Source organism: Juglans microcarpa x Juglans regia, chromosome 4D, assembly GCF_004785595.1.
Source record: "Juglans microcarpa x Juglans regia isolate MS1-56 chromosome 4D, Jm3101_v1.0, whole genome shotgun sequence".
Lineage (NCBI taxonomy): Eukaryota > Viridiplantae > Streptophyta > Magnoliopsida > Fagales > Juglandaceae > Juglans > Juglans microcarpa x Juglans regia.
Genome location: NC_054600.1, coordinates 24,971,549 through 24,992,565, shown reverse-complemented (window position 1 = coordinate 24,992,565; position 21,017 = coordinate 24,971,549). Strand labels below are relative to the sequence as shown.

Sequence of the window (21,017 nt, the reverse complement as noted above, 5' to 3'; positions counted from 1 at the left end):
GAAAAAATAATACAATATCGAAACAAATACTATTAAATTTTAACAATCAATCATTTTTCTCGAAAAACAAAAAAGACGTGTGCCGGTTCCATCAAGCGGTCCGGAAGTACCCAATGAAAACCCAAAACAAGAGAGGAGTTTGAGTAGCATCAGTACTACCACCATTCAAGACAATACTCTCACGTGGTTTCTAGTTTTGATTTCTGAGATCCAAAGTGGAAGAACGATAACAATAGTTATTTGTGTGAATTAATTAATACGTAATTTGTCATTTTTATTATTCTATATTAATATTTAAATATATGCGTTCTAAAATAAAATGACAAAAATAATAAATTATATATTAATTAAATAAAAATATACTATATATAACTTTTTAATACCATTTCCCGTAATAAAGGAGAAATGTACAGACACGGAAAGAGAGAGGAGAAACAGTAGTCCAACTCAGGAAATGGTAGGGGACCAATCGTGCACATACCCGCGTGTCTTTTGCCCCACTCCCATTATATATAAAATAAAATAAAATAAAAAATTCAAGATTTCCGAAAAAGTTGATTTAAAAAAAAAGGTAAATTATACTAATATATAATTTCTCTTTTTTATCTTTTTATTTAAACAAATAAGATGAAAAATAATATTTATTTTAAAAAAGGGTGCTCCTCGGTCATATGAGCTTACTTATTTAAATTTATTACTAACGTAATTGTACTTTTTTTTAATCTTTCAAATATTTTTTATATATCTTTAAACATTAAAAAAAATACATCACTTCATTATTAGTCGCTTTCTACATTAAAAAAAAATTAAAATATCCTAATGGTAACTTTGAGAGAATAAAATCCTTGGATCAAGTATCATTTTTTTTTTTTAAAAAATGATTTTTTTTGGGCTTAAAGATATCTTTATTTTTATTTAATTTTTTTTAAAAAAAAACTATAAAAGCTAGATAAATACAAAGTTTTTTGTAATATTTATTAAGTATTTAATATTATTCAAGTTTTTAAAGTCTAGAGTATCTATCCCAAAAAAAAAAAAAAAAAAAAAGTCTAGAGTAAGATGGATAATTACAAAATGAAAAATGCTACAAAGAAATCTTATATCACACAACTCTACCTCAACGTGTTATTTGTCTTTTTGTTTTTCTATTGAAATATAAACATATTTAAGCATTAAAATATATGATTATAAGAGTGTGAGTAATGTTATACATTATACTCTCATATTATTTTAATTATATTAATTTATATATGATACATTTATTATTATTAAATAATAAAATATAATATAAATAATCATTTAATAATGATAAATATATCATATCATATTTAGTGAGATGAAAATAAAATGATAATATGATGTATAGAATTTTTATTAACGTTAACATTTATTTCTTGTGCGTGTGCACCATACAATACCCAATACCATCTCACACCACATCATCCTCACCATCTTCTCTATCTTCATTTTCATCAGCATCCCCATCATCATCGTCCATCCGAATCTTTCGCTCCCACTTGCCTCGCGATTAGTGCGCTTTTTGGGACATCAACTCCCCTCCCTCCCTAGCCCGCCGCCGTCGATCTCCATTTCTTCAGGAACCCACTCCTATTCGGCAGGTGTCTTTAGTTGTTTTCCGTGTTTATTATTGTTATTTGTTATTATTATTATTATTACTACACTGTATACTACTTTGTTCTCTGTCATCTCTCAGAGTTTGTATAGTTTTATTATTATTATTTTTTTAATTTTAAAAAGCGTTAGTTTCTTTCTTTAGTTCGGTTCATGGTTCTGAGGCTTTCTTTGTAGTTTAATTTGGAGGGTTTGATGGTTAATTAAAGCTTTATTTGGTAGTTCACGGTTTTGGGACTTGCTTTTTGTGTAGTTGATCTTGGAGGCTTTGGTGGTTAATTAAAAGCCTTCCTTGGTATGTGGGTTGCTCTTAATTGGAATCATGGTTGTGTCGGTGTACTGTTTCTGGACTTTTGGGGAAGTAGTGAAGCTGATTAGTTGAGACTTGGGGTTGATTCAATTTTGGGTCTTGAGCTCTGATTTTGTTACTGCAATTGGATTTGATCAGTGGGTTTGGGTTTGGATCTTTTGGGAATTTTGGTTTGATTCATGGAGGCTGGATTTGGAGGTGAAGCTCATCATTTCTATGCTATGAGTGCTGCGGATTTGCGGGTCATGGGGAAGAGGAGTTTGGAATGGGATCTTAATGAGTGGAAATGGGATGGGGATCTTTTCATGGCCAGCCAGTTGAATCCAGTGCCATCAGGTTGCATGGACCAACAATTTTTGCCACTAGGTTCTGGGATTCCCCTGACCGGGGGCGCTTCAAATAGTTCATCCTCATGCTCTGATGAAGTAAATCTGGAAGTTGAAAGAGGAAAGAGGGAATTGGAGAAGAGGAGGAGGGTTATTGTGCTGGAAGACGACAATTCAAACGATGAAGAAGAGGGTACCCTTGCTTTGAAGCTTGGTGGACAGGATTATCAGGTAGCTGAGAGGGAAGTAAGAAATTGGGAAGGAATGAATGGAAAGAAGACTAAGTTGGTTGGGGGTACTTCAAACCGTGCCGTTTGCCAAGTGGACCACTGCGGAGCTGATCTGAGCCATGCCAAGGATTATCATAGGCGGCACAGGGTCTGTGAGATGCATTCCAAGGCTACTAAGGCACTTGTTGGAAACAGCATGCAACGATTCTGTCAGCAGTGCAGCAGGTAAGCATTTAGTCCTGGCTTGTTTTGAATTGCCATAGTAGTTGATATCTTTATAATAACTTATTATCATCACATGGCAAATGTGCATTATTAATGATTACCATGGTAATACAAACAACACATATGATGCTGAATTTTACTGAACCTTGGAATATGGTAGGGATATTCTTGTATTCCAATATCCTTGCACACATTGGTTTCAGATAACTTTCCCATGGCTTGCAGTTCAATGTCATGTTCGAATTTTTCATATTCTTGTCTTAGGAACAATCATGCTGTTTATATGATTTGTTGTTAAATTTATGGGTAGGTTTCAGGAACTTCAAGAATTTGATGAAGGGAAGAGAAGCTGTCGTAGACGTTTGGCTGGGCATAATAAACGGAGGAGGAAAACAAATCCCGATACTGTTGTCAATGGAAGCACAATGAATGACGATCAGACTAGTGGTTATTTATTGATTAGTCTACTGAAGATACTTTCCAACATGCACTGTATGTTACATGCTTTGCTGCTCGGAATTATATTGTTTGCTTATTAGTAAAATGATTGCTTACCTATATATAAAAAAAAAAACGATGGTGAATATGGTGATATATCTTCGAACTTTAATTTCTTCATGCGCAAGTACTCTTGTATGCTTTAGCCGCTGTGAGAATGAATTGCCAGCAGCTCAGGTTTTACTATAACAGCCGCTCCACTATTTGCAGTTATAATAGTAGATGGGGGAAATAAATTTTAGCAGAATCTATATGTTGATAAAAAACTTTATGTTTTCATTAAAAGGTCTCAATATAGAAGCATATGGTGATTTGGAGATGAAACAGAGTGGTTAGTTGTGGACCTAATCAATTACAGAATTGATGGGTGAAACATATAGGAGGATTGTATCTCAACTTGTGATGAACCTCGTGAATGTATGTGAATATGGCATCTTACCTAGTCTGAAATTAACGATGAACCAATCTGTTCCCAATTCTGAAGATTTAGGGTCTGTTTGGATTCTTAGGGGATGCTTGGGGAATGAGATGAGATAAAAATTATGTAAATAGTAGTGAATAGTAGTGAAATGATTTGAGTTAAGTTGTTTTATTGGGTTTTGGGAAAGGAGAGAGAAAAAGTTGAATACAAAGTATTGTAAAGTTAAAATATTGTTACAATATAATTTTTAATATTATTTTTGTTTTGAAATTTGAAAAAGTTGTATTATTTTTTGTGTTTTGTTTGGGAGCTTTTTTTTTTTTATGTTGGGGAACCTCTTCAAGGTAGGGCCCTTTAGACCTAACCTTGCAAAGTAAACCCAACATTTGTTTGGAAAAGTTGTAATGATTAGATGAAAAAGTTGAAGATTTGAAATTGAAAAGTGTTTTGTGTTTGAGTAATGTTTGGGAAGGAAATATTTGAGAATACTTGAGAGCAGTTGTGTTGCCAAATGGACCCTTAACCTGCATACTTTGGGATTTTCCCGTGTGTTGATTTTAACGTGCAATGATTACTTGCTTGAGCAACTGTTATAGCTAGACAATTCTAAAGTTTAAGGATATGTTTATATGTATTTCTCCTGTGCGGATTCAATCTGTGTCTTAACATGATCTTTGCCTACTGAATATTTTTGCCTCTCACCACAGCCTTTTAGTTAAAAATATTGCTCATTTTTATTTTGGACATCGATTGCCAATCAACTTAGCTGTGACATATAGCAGACTCAATCGGTATCATTGTACCTATCCCATTATTATAAGATTGATTGTGAATTAGCCTTAAAGTAGGGGCCATCGCTTTTGGAAACACTATGACAAAATATTCTATGTTTTACACTTAATGGATACTACCCATTGCAAGTGAAATGGAGACACTCTGATTGAAATGGCTATTGTGACAGATGTCTTGTGGTTTCTGAAACTACAATTCACGTCACGGAAGCCGCAGAAGGCGTTAGTGAATCCTAGAAAGTGAATTATATTTTGTTATGTCCTTTCTTCCATAATCAATTGGTTGGGAAAGAAGAAGAAGATGTAGTGGTCACTCTTAGTCTGTGATGTTATTCTACATATATTTTACATGATAAATATTTTCTATTATTAGTGGAATGAGAGTGTTTTTTTCTTCTTTTTTTTTTTTTTTTTTTTCATGAGTTGTAGCCAACAGATCTGACCAAGCCACGGATCAGGATCTGCTATCCCATTTTCTAAGGAGCCTTGCCGGCCAAACTGGTGAACAAGGGGGAAAAACCATATCTGGGATTTTGAAGGAAGCACCAAATTCGCAAAGTGCTGGGAATTCACTTGGAAATTCTGAGTTGGTTTCTACTTTATTCACAAATGGTCCGCATGACCCTTCAAGGACTTTTAAAGATCATCACCCTGTACCTGTAACTGAAATGCCACAGCAAGGCCTTAGATTAGATGAGGCTCGGGGTGGAGACATACAAACTGCATCTTCTTCAAAACCCTCCATTCTGAGCAGCCCTCCAGTTTACTCAGAAGTCAGAGACAGTACTGCTCGGCAGATCAAGATGAACAATTTTGACTTGAATGACATATATATTGATTCAGATGATGGCATGGAAGATATCGATAGATTGCCTGATCCTGCGAATATGGGGACTAGCTCCCTTGACTCTCATCAGTCAAGTCCGCCTCAAACCAGTGGACATTCGGATTCAGTGTCTGCCCAGTCACCCGCAAGTTCAAGTGGAGATGCTCAGGTACATTTGTACTCCAAAACATGTATTATGAAGTACAAACCCTCTCTTTGCCTCCTTCCCATGTTAAACATGCGTTACTGTTATGGTGGCCAAGAATGATGTGCCTCATTTTAGTTGATCATGCATTTATCTAGGTTTTCATTCTGGACTTGTGGGTTGGAAAAACTTTTGAACTTTTTCGAAGAGGGGAGGAAGCAAAGCAAAATATAAGAAAGGGAATTTTCTTTACCATGTAACAAAGAAGGTGCTCTTTTAATCTGGAGGGATAGGGACCACGCCTAGCGTAGCGGAGGTTGCTAGTTCAACTCCTATCCTACTTCTCCCTTTTGGGCCAGCCACACGTTGAAAAAAGAAGAAAAAACTCTTTTGTAAACCATAAATATCAAAAGATATCATGTAATGTTTTACGAAGTGACTTGTAACAGTCTACCCACACTTTTTCCTTTCTGTTACCCATGTTGGATTACATTTTTGTTTATATGGTTACCTTGGAAATCTGAATTAAAGGTTCTTGTGGTTTGTTTTATATTCATCTGTTGTCATTTCTCAATCTTTTTTTACCGTCCATTGTATAGGATCTGAAGTTCTCTAAGTAGTATACTTGGCTATACCTATTAATAAAATTTTACTTATAAAAAAAGAAGTTCTATAAATAGTCTAGGTAGCTGAATCCCTTACTTTTGTTTGCTATCTTCCTATTGCCAAATTACTGTTATAAGCTTTGCCTCTCCTTTACTTTCTTGTTATCATATGAATAATTTGTATGCCCCCCCCAAGTTTAAAAGCTGCTTGAAAATGAAGCATGCTGTTTTATATTATATGTGGTCAAGAGGTTGCCTTCATCTAACTTTTCTTCACCATTTCAGAGTCGCACTGATCGAATTGTATTTAAACTATTTGGCAAAGAACCTAATGATTTTCCTCTTGTACTGCGAGCACAGGTAATTTAAACTATACAATTTACTAGTGCCTTTGTTTTGATTTTCCTTCCTTTGATGGCTGAATCATGGAAAATTTTTGAACTTTCAGATTCTTGACTGGTTATCGCATAGTCCCACTGACATTGAGAGCTATATTAGGCCTGGTTGTATAATTTTGACTATTTATCTATGTCAGTCTGAGGCTGCCTGGGAGGAAGTAAGCTTTTGCACTCATGGGACTGTTAATGCTTATCTGCATGTGTGTGTGCATGTATTTCTAAGAGTTCCTGAACTTATAAGTCTTAATTTTGCTTTCTACAGCTTTGTCATGATTTGAGTTCCAGTTTGAACAGGCTTCTGGATGTCTCAGATGACTCTTTCTGGAGAACCGGATGGGTTTATATCAGGGTGCAGCATCAAATAGCCTTTATTTACAATGGTCTGTCAAATTTAAGTTATTCGACTATATATATCTGAAATAGCCAGATTTTTGGTATGGAGGGTTTAGCATTCTTACCAAATCATTCATATTGCAGGCCAGGTTGTAATAGACACATCCTTACCTATCAGAAGTAACAATTATGGTAAAATATTGAGTGTCAAACCTATTGCCATATCGACGTCTGAAAGAGCTCAATTTTCAGTTAAAGGCATTAACCTCACTCGGCCTGCCACAAGGTATGCATTAGCATTCCTGTGAATCTTTCTTGCATTACACTTGAATCCCAAAGCTCTAGAAGTGATGTTAAGCTGCATATGATCTTAATTTTTTTCCCTTACCCTTGTGTTTTGAACTGAACCAGCGTACTTCTACAGAGCTGTTCATGTTTTTTCCTTTTTCCAGGTTACTCTGTGCACTTGAAGGTAATTGTCAGGTTGAGGAAAATACTCACGATTCAACAGATGCTCTTGATAACTTTGAAGACCATGATGAGCTCCAAAGCATAAACTTTTCTTGCTCCATTCATGCTGTGAATGGAAGAGGATTCATTGAGGTGCTGTTGTCTTCTATTCCTTTGGGTAGCTTTTGTACATCTTAATGGGCTGAATTTCCGATTTCCTTGTCTCTTTTCCTATTTCTGATTAGGGGTTCCTCTTTCTGATTAAGTTGCGCCTCTTGCGTTTTTAATAAAATCTTCGAATATCTATTAAAAAAAAAAAATCTGACGTCCTTACCTATTGTTTAATCCTCTAATCCTCATCCCAGATAATGGTTTTACTTGTTTAGTTTCTGAACGGTTGGCTGTAAATAATTTTCTTTTTGTCCGTTTTTCTTTGTCATTATGCTGGGCTTAGTGTATGTGCCTTTGGAAGAGTAGACATCTGTCTTCTGTGACTGTCAATACTTTGGTCAGTAGCAATTGATTATAGTAGTGGTAGAAAGAGCATAGACATAGGAAGCAGGAGCTTCTATTTTCCTTTTTCAACTGTTATTTTTATATCAAATTCTTTTTTATGTGGAAAGTTGATTAAAATATGGTGTGGTGTAACTTATAAAAAAAAAAAAATGATGTGGCGTATGTCTTAGCTTTTCTTCTCTACATGTCTTCCTTATAGACATAGCCATGCTAATTTATATTCACATATTAAATCATACACTTATAAAAAAAAAAAAAACATATTAAATCATACACGATTACTAGTTTTGACTATATCCTTAGCTCTTAGGATGTTTTTTTAAAATCTGATTCTGTCGATAGTTTCAAGCATTTGTTTACAATTCGATCCATCTTAGTAGAAGAGATGAAACCCCTTAACAGTGCCCTTACTGTAATCTGAGGTTTATGTTTTCTTGAATTTATCCAGATTGAAGATCATGGGTTTAGCAGCAGCTTCTTTCCTTTTATAGTTGCGGAGGAGGATGTATGCTCAGAGATCCGCACTCTTGAGAGTGCATTGGAATCAACTGAAACTAGTGCAGATTTTGTGGGGACCAGAAAGATGGAAGCCAAGAATCAAGCCTTGGATTTCATTCATGAAATGGGCTGGCTTCTTCATAGAAGTCAGTTGAAGTCTAGATTGGGTCGCATGGATCCTAATGAAGACCTCTTTCCTCTTAAACGGTTCAAGTGGCTCATGGAGTTCTCGATGGACCAGGATTGGTGTGCTGTAGTGAGAAAACTATTGGACATCCTGCTTGATGGAACTGTGGGTGCAGGAGAGCACCCTTCCATGAATCTTGCATTAGCTCAGATGGGTCTCCTTCACAGAGCTGTAAGGAGAAATAGTAGGGCATTAGTGGAGCTGCTTTTAAGATATCAAGTTTCAAATGAATTGAGATCTGAAAGCGTGGAATTGTTTGGTGGAGGCAATGAAAGCTTCTTGTTTAGACCTGATGTTTTAGGCCCTGCAGGTTTGACACCACTTCACATAGCAGCCGGTAAAGATGGTTCTGAGAATGTACTGGATGCATTAACCAATGATCTCAAAATGGTAAAAAATTTCTTCTGGCTTACTTATGTCCAAAAATAACCATTTTAAGTTACCTTGATCAGTGCTTTTATATGTTGCTCTTGTTTTGGTCCCCCCCTATTCCATATCTATGGTATTTATGCCAGTCCGGTTTCAACCCTCAAAGGCTCAACTAGGTAATTTGCAATTGTTTAATGATTTAGCCAATTGTATAATGATTCAGACAATTTATGTCATACGGACGAGCTATTCAATATGGTTGCTGGGTTAGCTTTAATACTCCTATTCAAACTAGTTTTTGCAATGTTAGCATGGTTTATCATATCATTTTTTTTTAATCTACTAGCCTCATTTTATTGATTCTGTGGCTGGTCCAGTTAGCCCTGTCCAATGTTCATTTTTTTTTAATCCTTTCCCTGGTGTCCAATAGATGGCAAATTGAAATTTCTCCTTTGGTCACTCAATATATAGTCCAAGTGACAAGTCTTTTGTACGTGTTTAGATTGTGAAAGAAGAAATCTTTATTCGAAGCAGTCTAATTATTTCTCTCTTAAATATTATTATACGGGTGGTTCTGATTCAGGTGGGAATTGAAGCCTGGAAGAGTGCGCGTGACAGCACGGGTTCCACACCTGAAGATTATGCTCGCTTACGAGGCCATTTTTCATACATCCACCTGGTGCAGAGGAAAATTAACAAAAGGTCTGCAGCTGGGCATGTGGTGCTCGACATTCCCAGTGCTCCCTCAGACTGCAATGCAAATCAGAAGCAGAGTAATGAGCTGACCACCAGCTTTGAGATAGGGGCTGAATCGAGAAGAGTCCGGCAACACTGCAAGCTTTGTGATCAGAAACTGGCTTATGGAACAGCTTGCAGGTCTCTCGTATACAGGCCCGTAATGCTTTCACTGGTGACCATCGCTGTGGTCTGCGTCTGTGTGGCCCTCCTGTTTAAAAGCTCACCTGAAGTTCTGTACGTATTCCGCCCCTTCAGGTGGGAAATGTTGGGTTATGGTACAAGCTGAGGTGCATTAACTTGAAGCTGATATAGTTTTAAGATAGCATGTAATTGTATGCATTTATAGACTGTAAAGCAGAATCTCCTGTAGAACCCTTGCCGTGGGGAAATAATAATTCTAGTGACATACTTATATAGTGCTCAGTGTACTGGCCTCAGGCTTATTTAGTTCCTTCCAATAAGTGCTTTTAATGATTTCAATCTCTCTCTCTCTCTCTCTCTCCCTATCTGGGTTTCCCTTTGTATTGGTGAGATTTTTTCCCCCTTTGGATGAATAAATGAATTAAGGTTGTTGGAAGATGCAATTGCTCTTTTCTTTTCGTGGAATCTCTCTCTCTCCTTGGTAATGATAGCAAGAGCTGAAACAGAAGCTCATCAGAAGCTCATCAAAGCTGGATGGTACATGTGTATGGAAGGAGCATCTTTACCTCCTTTGAAAGTTACAGTTTTACTAAAGCGCATGCAAAAAGAACAAATGCTACATAAACTAGCTTTGAATCAAAGGCACTGATTGATGGCTTTCCGCTCTCCACCAACGAACCACTATTTCCTCCTCCGTGTCCAATAAATCCGGACCCACCATTTTGGGAATTTTCTGGATGAAAAATTTCAGTCAGATCAGATGAAATAGAATCTTATTCCCATGATGAAAAGATTGAATGAGTCTCTTGTATGGTTAATCGTAAGCAAACTTTTAGTAATATATTAATATTCGAAATTTGTTTTGTACAAAAATTATATAATTATTGAGATGCAAAAATATATTCTGGCCAGTAGAAATTTATTGCTGGATATGTAACTACTGACAACATAATCGTTTGAAGGAGTACATTACATATGGAATTTCAAAACAGTCACCCGCTTTATATGAATGAGATGAGCATCGGTATATTTGTTTTGTAATAAAGTGAGAGAGAAATAAATATACAAATTTTATAGCTAGTATTGTTACTTATAACATCCTAACTGCATATTATCATCGACATGGCAGATATTGACATGCCTCTCACATTAATTAGAAAAATGATTCACTTGATTGGATATTACACTGGTGTTTATTTAGGCCTCGATTATTTTTCATAGATGAAATGAGTTAAGTTAAAATTAAAGTTAAAAAATTAAATAAAATATTATTAAAATATATTTTTTTAATATTATTTTTATTTTAGAATTTGAAAAAGTTGAATTGTTTATTTTATTATGTAAAAATTGTAATAATTAGATGAGATAAAATGAGATGAGTTGAGATGAACTGTGAAAACAAAAGGTCTTAGACGTTGTAAATAGGATTTTCTTTTTTCTTTTATAGCGTGAAGAGATCCCATGAAGGTAAAGTTTTCCAACCAAAGAAAAAATAGAACTGTTCATGCTCTTAGAACAAACTTGACCCTAGCTAGAAGTTTACATTTCTTGGTAGGATCCATTAAAGGTTAGATATACCCTCACTCCTACACTTGTTTAATTGCAAGGACTTGATGCTTCCAGATCTCCCAATGGATCCATCGTATTTGAGCTTCAAATCAAAGAAGAATCTCAATCGTTTGGAAAGGAGATGAAGCTCATCAGGGCTCCCAATACCCAGATATGGTTCTAAACATTCAGTTCATGTTAGGGGTCTCGAAAGTGTGAAATCTGGGTGGAAGTGCTTTCTGCATGACTGCTGGTATGTGCAAACGAGAGTTACAACTTACTAGAGAACTAAATGCATGCTTGATGCCAGTGGAGAAGTAAAAATGCCGATTGATCAGATGCTTGAACATGTAAGAGGAGTGACTGCTCTACGTGCAGTCATGCCAGTTTAACCCAATACGAGTAGGTAGAAGAGCACGTAGGAGTGGATTCTGCTGGTAACAATCAGGAAACACATTATGTGAGGGAGGGACGAGGAAGAATATAGGCATGACAGATATCGAAGGACAGCATGATCATGTCTAATGTCTATAAAACATTTAGTAACGTATTAACATTTAATATAAGAGAAATGCTTTAGCGAGTTTTAACAAGAGTAAACTCACAAACTGACATGGTTTGATGTGGTACGCCAAATTGTAAAGTTACTTTTATTGTAAAATACATTTAACGTACCATATGAATCCATGTCAATTTGGTTTCAACTCATAATACTACAGACGTTTGAGGATGTTCCCTTTTTTTGGTTTCAACCGAAAGAAGAATCCTTCATTTTTACAGTGATAAAGGTGGACGAGTTTTTGTTTTTCTTAGGAAAAAAGACTGAATTTGTTCCACATTGAAACTCAGTGTTGATTATATACAATGGTTGAACACTAACTCAATCAATTTAGGCAATAACCTTGGAGCTTGATGTATTAGCTATTAGCTCTACTCTTAACTACTATAATTAGAAAATGCAGTGGTTAACCACGTACAAGATGAGGATTCCATGCATGCAAAATCCCCCAAAATTGCTACACTTGTTTGAGGAAAACCACCTACAATTTTTTGGGGCATTTTGTATGGCATAAACAGGAAAAGTAGTCATACAACTTGTATGAACAAAAATGGAACCCAAAGTTTCCATTAAAAAAAAAAGATGAAGAAGAAGAATAGAATCCAAAAGGAAATACTTTCGAGTCAGTCCAATTTATTCTTATGACTTCAATAAATAAATAAATCTTGAAACTAGCAATTAGCAGAGTCCACATTTTCTTCTTTATCCAAGCTGGTAAAACTAATTGGACGCCTCGCATATATCAATATTTCAATTCTAACCTCATAAGCAATCTGTCCTACGTACTCCAAGAAAGAAAAAAAGCCAACCTTTAACTGCAGGGCACTATTGGTAGTTTTGTATTTAACCATCTGTAAGGCATTCTCTGATCACAACACTATATCTACCTCTCAACTGTGCATGCCCTCTTCACCAATCTCTCCTTTTTCTGTCACTCTTTGAGTTGTTTGCCTTTGCAGTGACAGATGAAAATGAAGGCTGCCAGAGGGACATTTGCAATTTTCCTTCCTCTAGCCCTGGCTTTTCTCCTGTCTTTTGCTGCTTGCACTGGTGTGTCTTGCTTTTCTCTAGCTCCTAGACCACCACTAATTATTTAGCTTTATGCATATCATTGAGTTCATCTAAAATGCACAAATTAAATTCGTAGCAATACCTCTTTCAAGAGCATGCATTCTAAGGTCATGATCGCCTGTCCTATTGTGCTGTCTGTTCAAGTTTTTATTACCTTTTTCTCTTATACTTAGAAATGTATATGTTTGTTTTTGTTCTGCTCCTATTTTGTTACAGTAGTATCTGTCAGAGTTTTTATTACCTTTGCACATGCCCATTCATCTGCTTTGATTTGGATTTGATGAATGCTATATGAAATGCCAACTGTAGAGCCATTTTGGATGAAAGTCAGTGGATTCTACTTTAAAACCGTAGATGATCATGTTTGTAGTTCTATAGTTTTGGGGCTGATACAGATAGTGGTAGTTCTTTATACCTCTAAATGTCATAATTGCCATGTAGAGTCAAGGACAAAGGTGAATGGAAAAAGGCAGCAGGCAGCAATTTTTTCAAGATCCCATGTGAATGGAAAAAAGTTGCAGGTAATTTTTTTTTACAACTCTATTATCTTCCAGCCCTTCCAATGGTCTCCTCAGCTCTTTCTGCAGCATAAATCTGAATGGACAGCCAATCCAAATAACAACGATGGCCATTTCTTTTCTTGTCTTCAATTCAATCTGCATTATTAACTTCCTAAGGAAAATGTTTTATATTTCAAGGCCTGATTTCTCTCTCTTTGACGTCAAATATCTTGTAGCATGCAAAAGCGGGCGAGAACAAAGCTTTGCATTCAGATAGAGCAAGAAAGGATTCGTCGAATACGTGGTGCATTGCAAAGCCTTCCATAGATAATGAAAGACTTCAGCACAACGTGGAATACAGCTGCGCACAAGCACATGTCAACTGTAGTAGCATTCAGGCCGGAGGTAGCTGTTTCCATCCAAACAATGTAAACTCACATGCCTCTGTTGTCATGAATCTCTTCTACCAGACTGCCGGGAAGCACCACTGGAACTGCCATTTCAATGCAACTGGTCTCATCGTCTTTGTCAACCCATGTAAGTTTTCCACTATGAACCTCTCTTTTGACGAAGCTAACGTACGTTGAGGAAATCAGAGGTTTTCATAATTGATTAATGTAGCAGCAATATTATGATTGTCCTGGGGATTAGTTTCTGATTTATGCTTGATCAGTTTATCTTTTTTGATGGTGTTTTGGCATGGCAGCTTTTGGCAATTGCCAGTATCCAGCTTGATTAGAGAGCTCAGGGATAAGAAGTGAAGCAATTAAGAACATACTCATGTTTCAGTTGAATAAGTCAGAAGGTTTTCACAGTAATTGTTGTAATGGATGAGATAGACAAAGCTCGATACTGAATAAGAAACAAAAGGTAGTCGTGGTTTTTATTTTGGTATGATTAAGATCTGATTTCCGATGCAAACATTTGTTTGAATTCCATACAAAAAGATTTTTCGAGTTGTCTGAATTTGAGGTTTTAAGTAGTACAGTGATAAACGCATAAAGTAGGCTCGACGTATTATTAAACACTTACTTAATGTTATCTAAAAAATTCACATTATTAAAAATAAATGTTGTAGAACCTACTTCAGATGTCTTATCTTTCTTTTCTTTTTCGTGAAATTCTTAAATCCTAGATCGAGGACATGTCAATCCAACAATGTGGTAATTGCATTCGATTTAAAGTAAAGTTAAAAAAAGGACTAATAAAAACAGTTCCTCTTCTAAGCGATCCGACCGATAGTACTTCTGTTTGCCCCTCTCTGCTTCCGTCTCTTTGCATCACTGCACGATAGCAAGTTCAGTTCCACCGCCACCAGTCCGACGCCGACCATCCTTTGCCTACCTTGGTGTTGCTCACCATCTCAGATTCTCTGGTTCCCTTCTCTTACCACTTTCTCTTCTATTTTCCCTTATGGTGATTTGCTGTTCGACGTTGCCACCAACCACCACGTCGCTCACACTAGTTCTAGCCCTCAATATCTACTCCTTCGCTGCCATCCTCCACGCCGTGAGTTTTATCCTCCATGATAGAACCCACAATAGTCCCTCCACATCAATCCTGAATCTGGAAGCCAGTGCACACAGACACTTACATAGAGAGAAAGACTAGTGCACTACGTTTAGCCTCCGTTAACCCACCCAGCAATAGCCACCATCATGGCAGCCAAAGCCCCACCGTGCCCCACCACCCCTTGCCATAAAAAAAAAAAAAAAAAAAAAAAAAAAAAAAAAAAAAAAGCTGCACCCTGAGACAACCGAGCACTGCACGGCACCGCAAGGAAAGTGCACCGCGAAGCCCCACGTCTAACCTCCGTAGCCAGCCTTGAACCACCATGAAAATAGCCTACACGCCGTGTCACAACCGCCCAACAAACCTCTGTTTTTGCACCAAAAAAACAGAGTACAATTTCTTCCCATGCACGACAATCCTGCAAGCTTCCTCCGCCACAGTGCCACCGCTACCTACAGCCCATGGGAAACCAGCAACCCCATGGCCCTTAGTACCCTGTCGCATGATTAAACTGCCATAGTTGAACCACTGCACCTCCCAACACCACCATCGACAGCACCCAGCACCACCATAACACAAATCTCTTTTGTTTTTCATACCCCCCAAAAAAAAAAAAAAAGAGTGGTCAGCACCCTATGAAAACCACACCAAAGGATCCCCACACACCACAGATTTCACAGCCATGAAGCCAAAACAATACTCAACTCAGATCTGTATTTTCTCAGCTCAACTCCGACGCATATTGTTCTCTTTCCTCTAATTCAGTCGCAGCCGTCGACTCCACCGCAGGTCACTCTCTCGGGCTCCGTCGCCGTCGACCCCAGCTGCGCCTTCGTCGATCTCCACCTAGACCCACTGCCACGCCCAACCCCTCCTCGGTGAGCAGCTGCCTCTCTCTCTCTCTCTTCTCTCTCGTATGTTCTTCTTAAATGGTGGTGGGAATCTGATGTTGTGCATCCACATGATAGTTGTGGTGGGAAGCATACGTGTAACTTAACTGTTGGCAGGCTGTTAATTGAAGTGGTTGGACGGAATGGTGCTGAGGTTTTTAAAAGGTATCGCAGGTTCCATTAAGCATTTGCATTGAATTAGTCGAATGTTTTTTTATTTTTAAATTAGTAAATATCATCTATATTTATTCTATATTAAATTAGTTAAATTTTTTTCATTCAAACTATAAATTATAATAAATTCATTCTTTTTTTTTAAAATATAAAAAGAACTATAACAAGTCTAAAAATATTTTTTAAAATTATTATATTATAGATATGAGATTTTTATTCATATGAGATTTTATCATTTATATACATATGAGATTATTATATTATAGATTGTTAGATTGTGAAAATAAAAATAAATATGATTGTTAGAAGTTATTGAAGATTATAAAAATAAAATATAAATTAATTAAAAAAATATAAATAATAAAAAATAATAAAATTTTATTATTATATAGAGTGTAATGAATAATTCAATATAGATTTTAAATTTTGAATGATTAGTTAAAAGTAAAACAGTTACGTATTAATTAAAATTTGAAGAATAGGAGGGTCAATCTAATGCTAATGATCTGAGACGGGTGGCAACCGAATTCAAGTCACTATGACCACTTTTTGCGGCAAAGTTTGTCGCCACGAAAAGCGCTCATATTTCCGAAAGAAAAGGGCCAAACCAAATTCAAATACGACATAATAGACTACTTGTAATGAGAATCAAGGACAATTCTGGTTGGGCTAAAGGACGAGCCAATGCCTATTTTTAAATATTTTAAAACTATTTCATGTTATTTATATACTATTTATTATAAATATTTTATTACTATTTACCGATATTTTAAAATATTCTTAATATCTAAATAGAGCTTTGCTATTTATAAGCTCTATATCCACACACTACAATTTTTTTATGTTTTTGTTGGGGTCTGGCCCTATGTGACGTATGTTAAAAAGAGTATATGCTTACCGGATCTGAGCGTAAGCTGTGGTAATGGATGAGGAGTAGTAATTGAATAGGATTTTGTGATAGGTGCAACGTCATTTATGCTCTAAAAGTAGCTAATTTTTCAAATCAATGAAGAAGAAAAGTAACAGTAATAATGTGGGATCATGGGATAGAAAGTCTTGGAAGCAGCTTCTGTTCACGCATCATCTAAAATACACTTTACGTGGTTAAGTAAATTGACAAATTTATCCCTTAACAAATTGGCCAGCTGGCCATGCATTTGTATACTCAGTTCCATACCATTGAAGGCATCTGATAAAATTGCTAAGCTGTAAGCAAACTGACGTAGACACCTACAAAAATTAAAGACAAGTTTCAAGTGGTTTCAGTTTATTTTCCTTACAATAAAAAGCCATACAGGCTACAACAGCTTGCTGCTGGTCACAACCAAAAGGTCCAAAACTCATAATCTCCAGCTTTGGGTCTTTAGAGCCATCATCTCTTTAGATTGAGATGTATGCACTAAAGAGTATTTGAGATGCAATTAGAGAGAGAGGAGCAAACAAATAGTTTGGTTTTTGCCAAAAAGAACACAACACTACAAACATTTTGTTGCAGCCCCGCTGGCTGCTACATTCTGCAAGCAATCACATGTTCAGCAGCTCTTTACTAATTAGGATGCCATCAATTTGACAAATTCTCATATTTTTCATTCCACCGATATTGGTAACTAGATTACATAAAAATCAAATTTATAAAAAAAAAAAAAAAGAAAAAAAGAAATAGAAAACGGAAATCTTAGTAAGGGATTAGAACATTGGATAAAAGTTCAAAATAAAGTGCAGCAGCAAGTAACACTCGAATTATTCATCAAGTACCAATAAAACAAGCATTTAAGCAGGCAGCAGATGGTGCGTTAGATGGATCTTAAGATTGAGGCTTCTCCCACTTGAGGGGCTTCACAACCTCCCAGGTGAAGTCTGGGTCATCCCTACCGAAGTGTCCATAGGCGGCAGTCTTCAAGAATCTACCATCGCCACCCCTCTTCAGGTCAAGGTGAATGGTAATCATTCCTGGCCTGAAGTCGAAGTTCTCCTTCACAATTTTGAGGATCTCCTTGTCGGGGATTTTTCCAGTTCCGTATGTGTCAACAAAAACCGACAAGGGCTCAGGCACACCAATGGCATAAGAGACCTGCACGATGCACCTGCGAGCAAGCCCATTCGCAACAATGCTCTTGGCAGCCTGCCTGACAATGTAAGCACCACTCCTGTCCACCTTGGTTGGGTCCTTTCCAGAGAAAGCACCACCACCATGGGCTCCCCAGCCACCGTAAGTGTCAATGATGATTTTACGCCCGGTGAGACCTGCATCACCATGAGGGCCACCAATGACAAAGCGACCTGAAGGGTTAAGGTGGAAGATGGTCTTCTCATCAAGGTACTTCTCAGGGATGACAGGCTTGATAACATGCTCCTTAAGGTCAGCAGCAATCTCATCATTAGTGACAGTCTCGTCGTGTTGGGTGGAGATGAGCACAGTGTGGACACGGACTGGAACCATGGCACCATTCTCATTGTAGTACTCAACAGTCACTTGGGTCTTACCATCGGGTCTCAACCAGGGGCAAGTGCCATTCTTCCTGACCTCTGTGAGGCGAGCTCCAAGCTTGGTTGCAAGGACATGGCTAAGAGGCATGTATTCAGGGGTTTCATCAGTGGCATAGCCAAACATATGGCCCTGGTCACCAGCACCAATCTCCTCAGGGCGCTTGGTGAAGTGGCCGTGGACACCCTGGGCAATATCAGGGCTCTGCTGCTCGATGTTGACCAGTACCTTGCAGTGGTCTGCATCAAGACCCACATCATCGGAAACAAAGCCAATAGTACGGCAGGTGTCACGAACAATCTTCTCATAGTCTATGTCGGCCTTAGTGGTGATCTCTCCAAAGACCATGACCATGTTGGTCTTGGTACATGTCTCACAGGCAACCTTGCTGTCAGGGTCCTGGGCAAGGCAGGCATCAAGCACCGCATCGGAGATCTGATCGCACAGCTTGTCGGGGTGACCCTCGTTGACAGATTCAGAGGTGAATAGAAAGGTTTCCATTATCTCAAGCTGCACATCGACAAAAATACACTCAACATCATCTTAATATAATAAGAAGCAGTGAATTTCTCATAAAACAAGTTCGCTTGGTGACCGACAAGAGGTCTAATCAAGACTAAAGACTATAGAATTCGGAACAAAAACAAGTATAACCTCATGACTGATAAAAAGTTCACCCTTTGTGCAACAGATAAAGAAATTGAGGGTAATTCTAATTCAATCTTGTCTACAAGTACCAGATTCCTTGGGCACTAGATATAAAGTTGTAAAGAATCGAAAGCCCCAAAGAACAATATCGACGTCAACTACCAAAGAAAAGAAGTCGAGCCCTCACTAAATTAGGAAATAAATATATTCCGTTAAAACAGTGACTTGACTCATCTCCTGCGGGACTGGCCCATCCCCACAAGAAACGGAGACCCCAATTGACAGATCTTGTAAAGGAGGCAAAAGCATTCAGGACCGACACAACTCAAAACTTCAATACAAAAGGAAAAAAAAAACAAGACGAGAGAAACACAGGCCCGAACAGAGAAATCACAATCAGATCTACTACATAGCCAACAATGTTGCGTGTCTCTGAGATCCTAGAACATGGGAACGAAACAAACTACCAGACCACCAAAACATGCGAACGAAACAGCAGAAAACATATAGATCTGCAAACATCGATGATCAAACTAAGAAAAACACAAATCCAAATGCGCTTAAAGAAGCTAAACAAGGGGTACCTGCAGGTACAGATCGTTCTGAAACTCAGATTACGGGTTCGTGTGTGCTTGTATGTGCGTGCTGAAGCGCCCCAAACAAGCGAAACTGGACGACGTTTCTAAGCCTTAGAACACTCGCTATTTATAGACGGAAAGGCGCTTTGTGACTTGTTACCGGGATCTACGGTTTGGATTCCTTTTCTGATAGGTGGGGGCAATCTCAGATCTAACGGCTGTTGTTTAGTAGCGTGTTAGTAGTGATAAGATTACTATCTATTTATTACATATTTATTACTTATAGTGTATTTATTTTTTTATTATTTAAAATTAAATAATTTTTTAACATCCTTAATCATTAATAAAAAATTAAAAAATATATAATTTTATTAATATTCACTTCTTTAACTATTAAGTAAAATAAAAAAATACAAAAAAAATAATAAATAGGTAGTAGAAGGGTAATTAACCCTATTATTTTTCTTTTTTTTAAGCATTCCTACCGTTTGATTTGCGCATACGGTTGAATTGCTTACATTTTAAGATTTAAATTTATTTTCTAAAATTTATATGAAGTTACCTATAAAAACCCAAAATGTCATAAATTTCATGTTGATAATCTAATCTCGAGTAATTGTATAAGTCCCAAATATATAAATCTCATCCCGTCCATTTGTAAAATAGTGAATCCTATAATGAAAATAATAAATTGGATCCACTTTTTTATAAAAAAGTTAAACTTGAATTTAAGATTACTCTTTAATCTCTTATTTGCATGTTGGTGCTTAATTAAATAGTTTTAAATACTCCTATAAAAAAAATTAAATACTTCCACCTTAGTGAATTACGATAAATAAAAAATATAAAAATTTCCTAAAAGGAGTCAATGGTAGTGTTAAGTGAATTTGTTTTTTGTTTTTTTGTTTTTTTTTTTTATGGTGAAGAAAGAGAATGAAAGATGCTATTAGATTACGTTGAATTAGGGTTGGAAGCATGTGATGTGAGATAAGGTTTTAAATAATTTATGTGGGCTCATAATGTTTGTAAACAATGGTATGTTACAAGCATGCCCTCACTCCTCCATTCAAAAATGAGGTCTCACGGTAAAGTTCATGAGAGGTACGTATGCTAGCCCTGCCGTATTAAAAAAGATAAGAATTTAGAGCCGTTAGATATAAGAAAAACTTGTGGACGGGATTGGTTGGGGGAGTTGGGGTGGGGGGGTTGGTAAGACGGAAGCGAGTGACATTTTGCCTGATTTTTGTTGATGAGTAGTATCATAGGGCTGCTGATTGTGCTCTGATTTGACCATTTTGGCCTCGTAATTTACCGGTATATTTGGGTCATTCACCAACCCTAACCGGTCATCCGTTTCTTGGCTTAGCCTTTTTTCTCCCCTTCCCTTTTTTCTAGGAAGATTCATAATTCATT

The 21,017-nt window shown here is 36.9% G+C and overlaps 3 protein-coding genes across 4 annotated transcripts; 2 read left to right on the top strand and 1 right to left on the bottom strand.

Annotated features, from left to right (window-relative positions):
* The first annotated feature begins 1,453 nt into the window (after positions 1-1,453).
* On the top strand, positions 1,454-9,978 carry LOC121259154 (squamosa promoter-binding-like protein 1). Of its 2 annotated transcripts, none has more exons than XM_041160647.1 (11): positions 1,454-1,619; positions 1,886-2,723; positions 3,034-3,215; positions 4,857-5,428; positions 6,295-6,369; positions 6,458-6,565; positions 6,670-6,787; positions 6,885-7,026; positions 7,193-7,343; positions 8,155-8,781; positions 9,344-9,978. In XM_041160647.1, exons 2-11 carry the CDS (start codon positions 2,122-2,124, stop codon positions 9,782-9,784), a joined length of 3,018 nt encoding a protein of 1,005 aa, XP_041016581.1. In that variant the 5' UTR covers positions 1,454-1,619; positions 1,886-2,121; the 3' UTR covers positions 9,785-9,978. The 2 variants fall into 2 exon arrangements, with proteins under 2 accessions (XP_041016581.1, XP_041016583.1); XM_041160649.1 differs by having other exon boundaries at positions 1,456-1,619; positions 4,863-5,428.
* A 1,130-nt stretch (positions 9,979-11,108) lies between these two features.
* Positions 11,109-14,552, top strand: LOC121260543 (major pollen allergen Ole e 10-like). The gene is made up of 5 exons (XM_041162459.1): positions 11,109-11,440; positions 12,706-12,796; positions 13,259-13,338; positions 13,554-13,854; positions 14,024-14,552. The coding sequence occupies exons 2-5, from the start codon at positions 12,712-12,714 to the stop codon at positions 14,050-14,052; spliced, it is 495 nt and encodes a 164-aa protein (XP_041018393.1). The 5' UTR covers positions 11,109-11,440; positions 12,706-12,711; the 3' UTR covers positions 14,053-14,552.
* A 3,016-nt stretch (positions 14,553-17,568) lies between these two features.
* LOC121260542 (S-adenosylmethionine synthase 1-like) lies at positions 17,569-19,766 on the bottom strand. The gene is made up of 2 exons (XM_041162458.1): positions 19,611-19,766; positions 17,569-18,888 (listed from the first exon to the last, which is right to left on the bottom strand). The coding sequence occupies exon 2, from the start codon at positions 18,877-18,879 to the stop codon at positions 17,698-17,700; it is 1,182 nt and encodes a 393-aa protein (XP_041018392.1). The 5' UTR covers positions 18,880-18,888; positions 19,611-19,766; the 3' UTR covers positions 17,569-17,697.
* Between the last annotated feature and the right edge of the window lie 1,251 nt (positions 19,767-21,017).

What these genes read in the sequence shown, in the direction of transcription:
- LOC121260542 (XM_041162458.1), bottom strand. Translation starts at nt 18,879, where the DNA reads ATGGAAACCTTTCTATTCACCTCTGAATCTGTCAACGAGGGTCACCCC.
- LOC121259154 (XM_041160647.1), top strand. Translation starts at nt 2,122, where the DNA reads ATGGAGGCTGGATTTGGAGGTGAAGCTCATCATTTCTATGCTATGAGT. An exon ending in AATAGCCTTTATTTACAATG is followed by an intron (nt 6,788 to 6,884) that starts GTCTGTCAAATT and finishes TTCATATTGCAG; the next exon opens with GCCAGGTTGTAATAGACACA. An exon ending in ATGGAAGAGGATTCATTGAG is followed by an intron (nt 7,344 to 8,154) that starts GTGCTGTTGTCT and finishes GAATTTATCCAG; the next exon opens with ATTGAAGATCATGGGTTTAG.
- LOC121260543 (XM_041162459.1), top strand. Translation starts at nt 12,712, where the DNA reads ATGAAAATGAAGGCTGCCAGAGGGACATTTGCAATTTTCCTTCCTCTA. An exon ending in GTCTTTTGCTGCTTGCACTG is followed by an intron (nt 12,797 to 13,258) that starts GTGTGTCTTGCT and finishes ATTGCCATGTAG; the next exon opens with AGTCAAGGACAAAGGTGAAT. An exon ending in CATCGTCTTTGTCAACCCAT is followed by an intron (nt 13,855 to 14,023) that starts GTAAGTTTTCCA and finishes TTGGCATGGCAG; the next exon opens with CTTTTGGCAATTGCCAGTAT.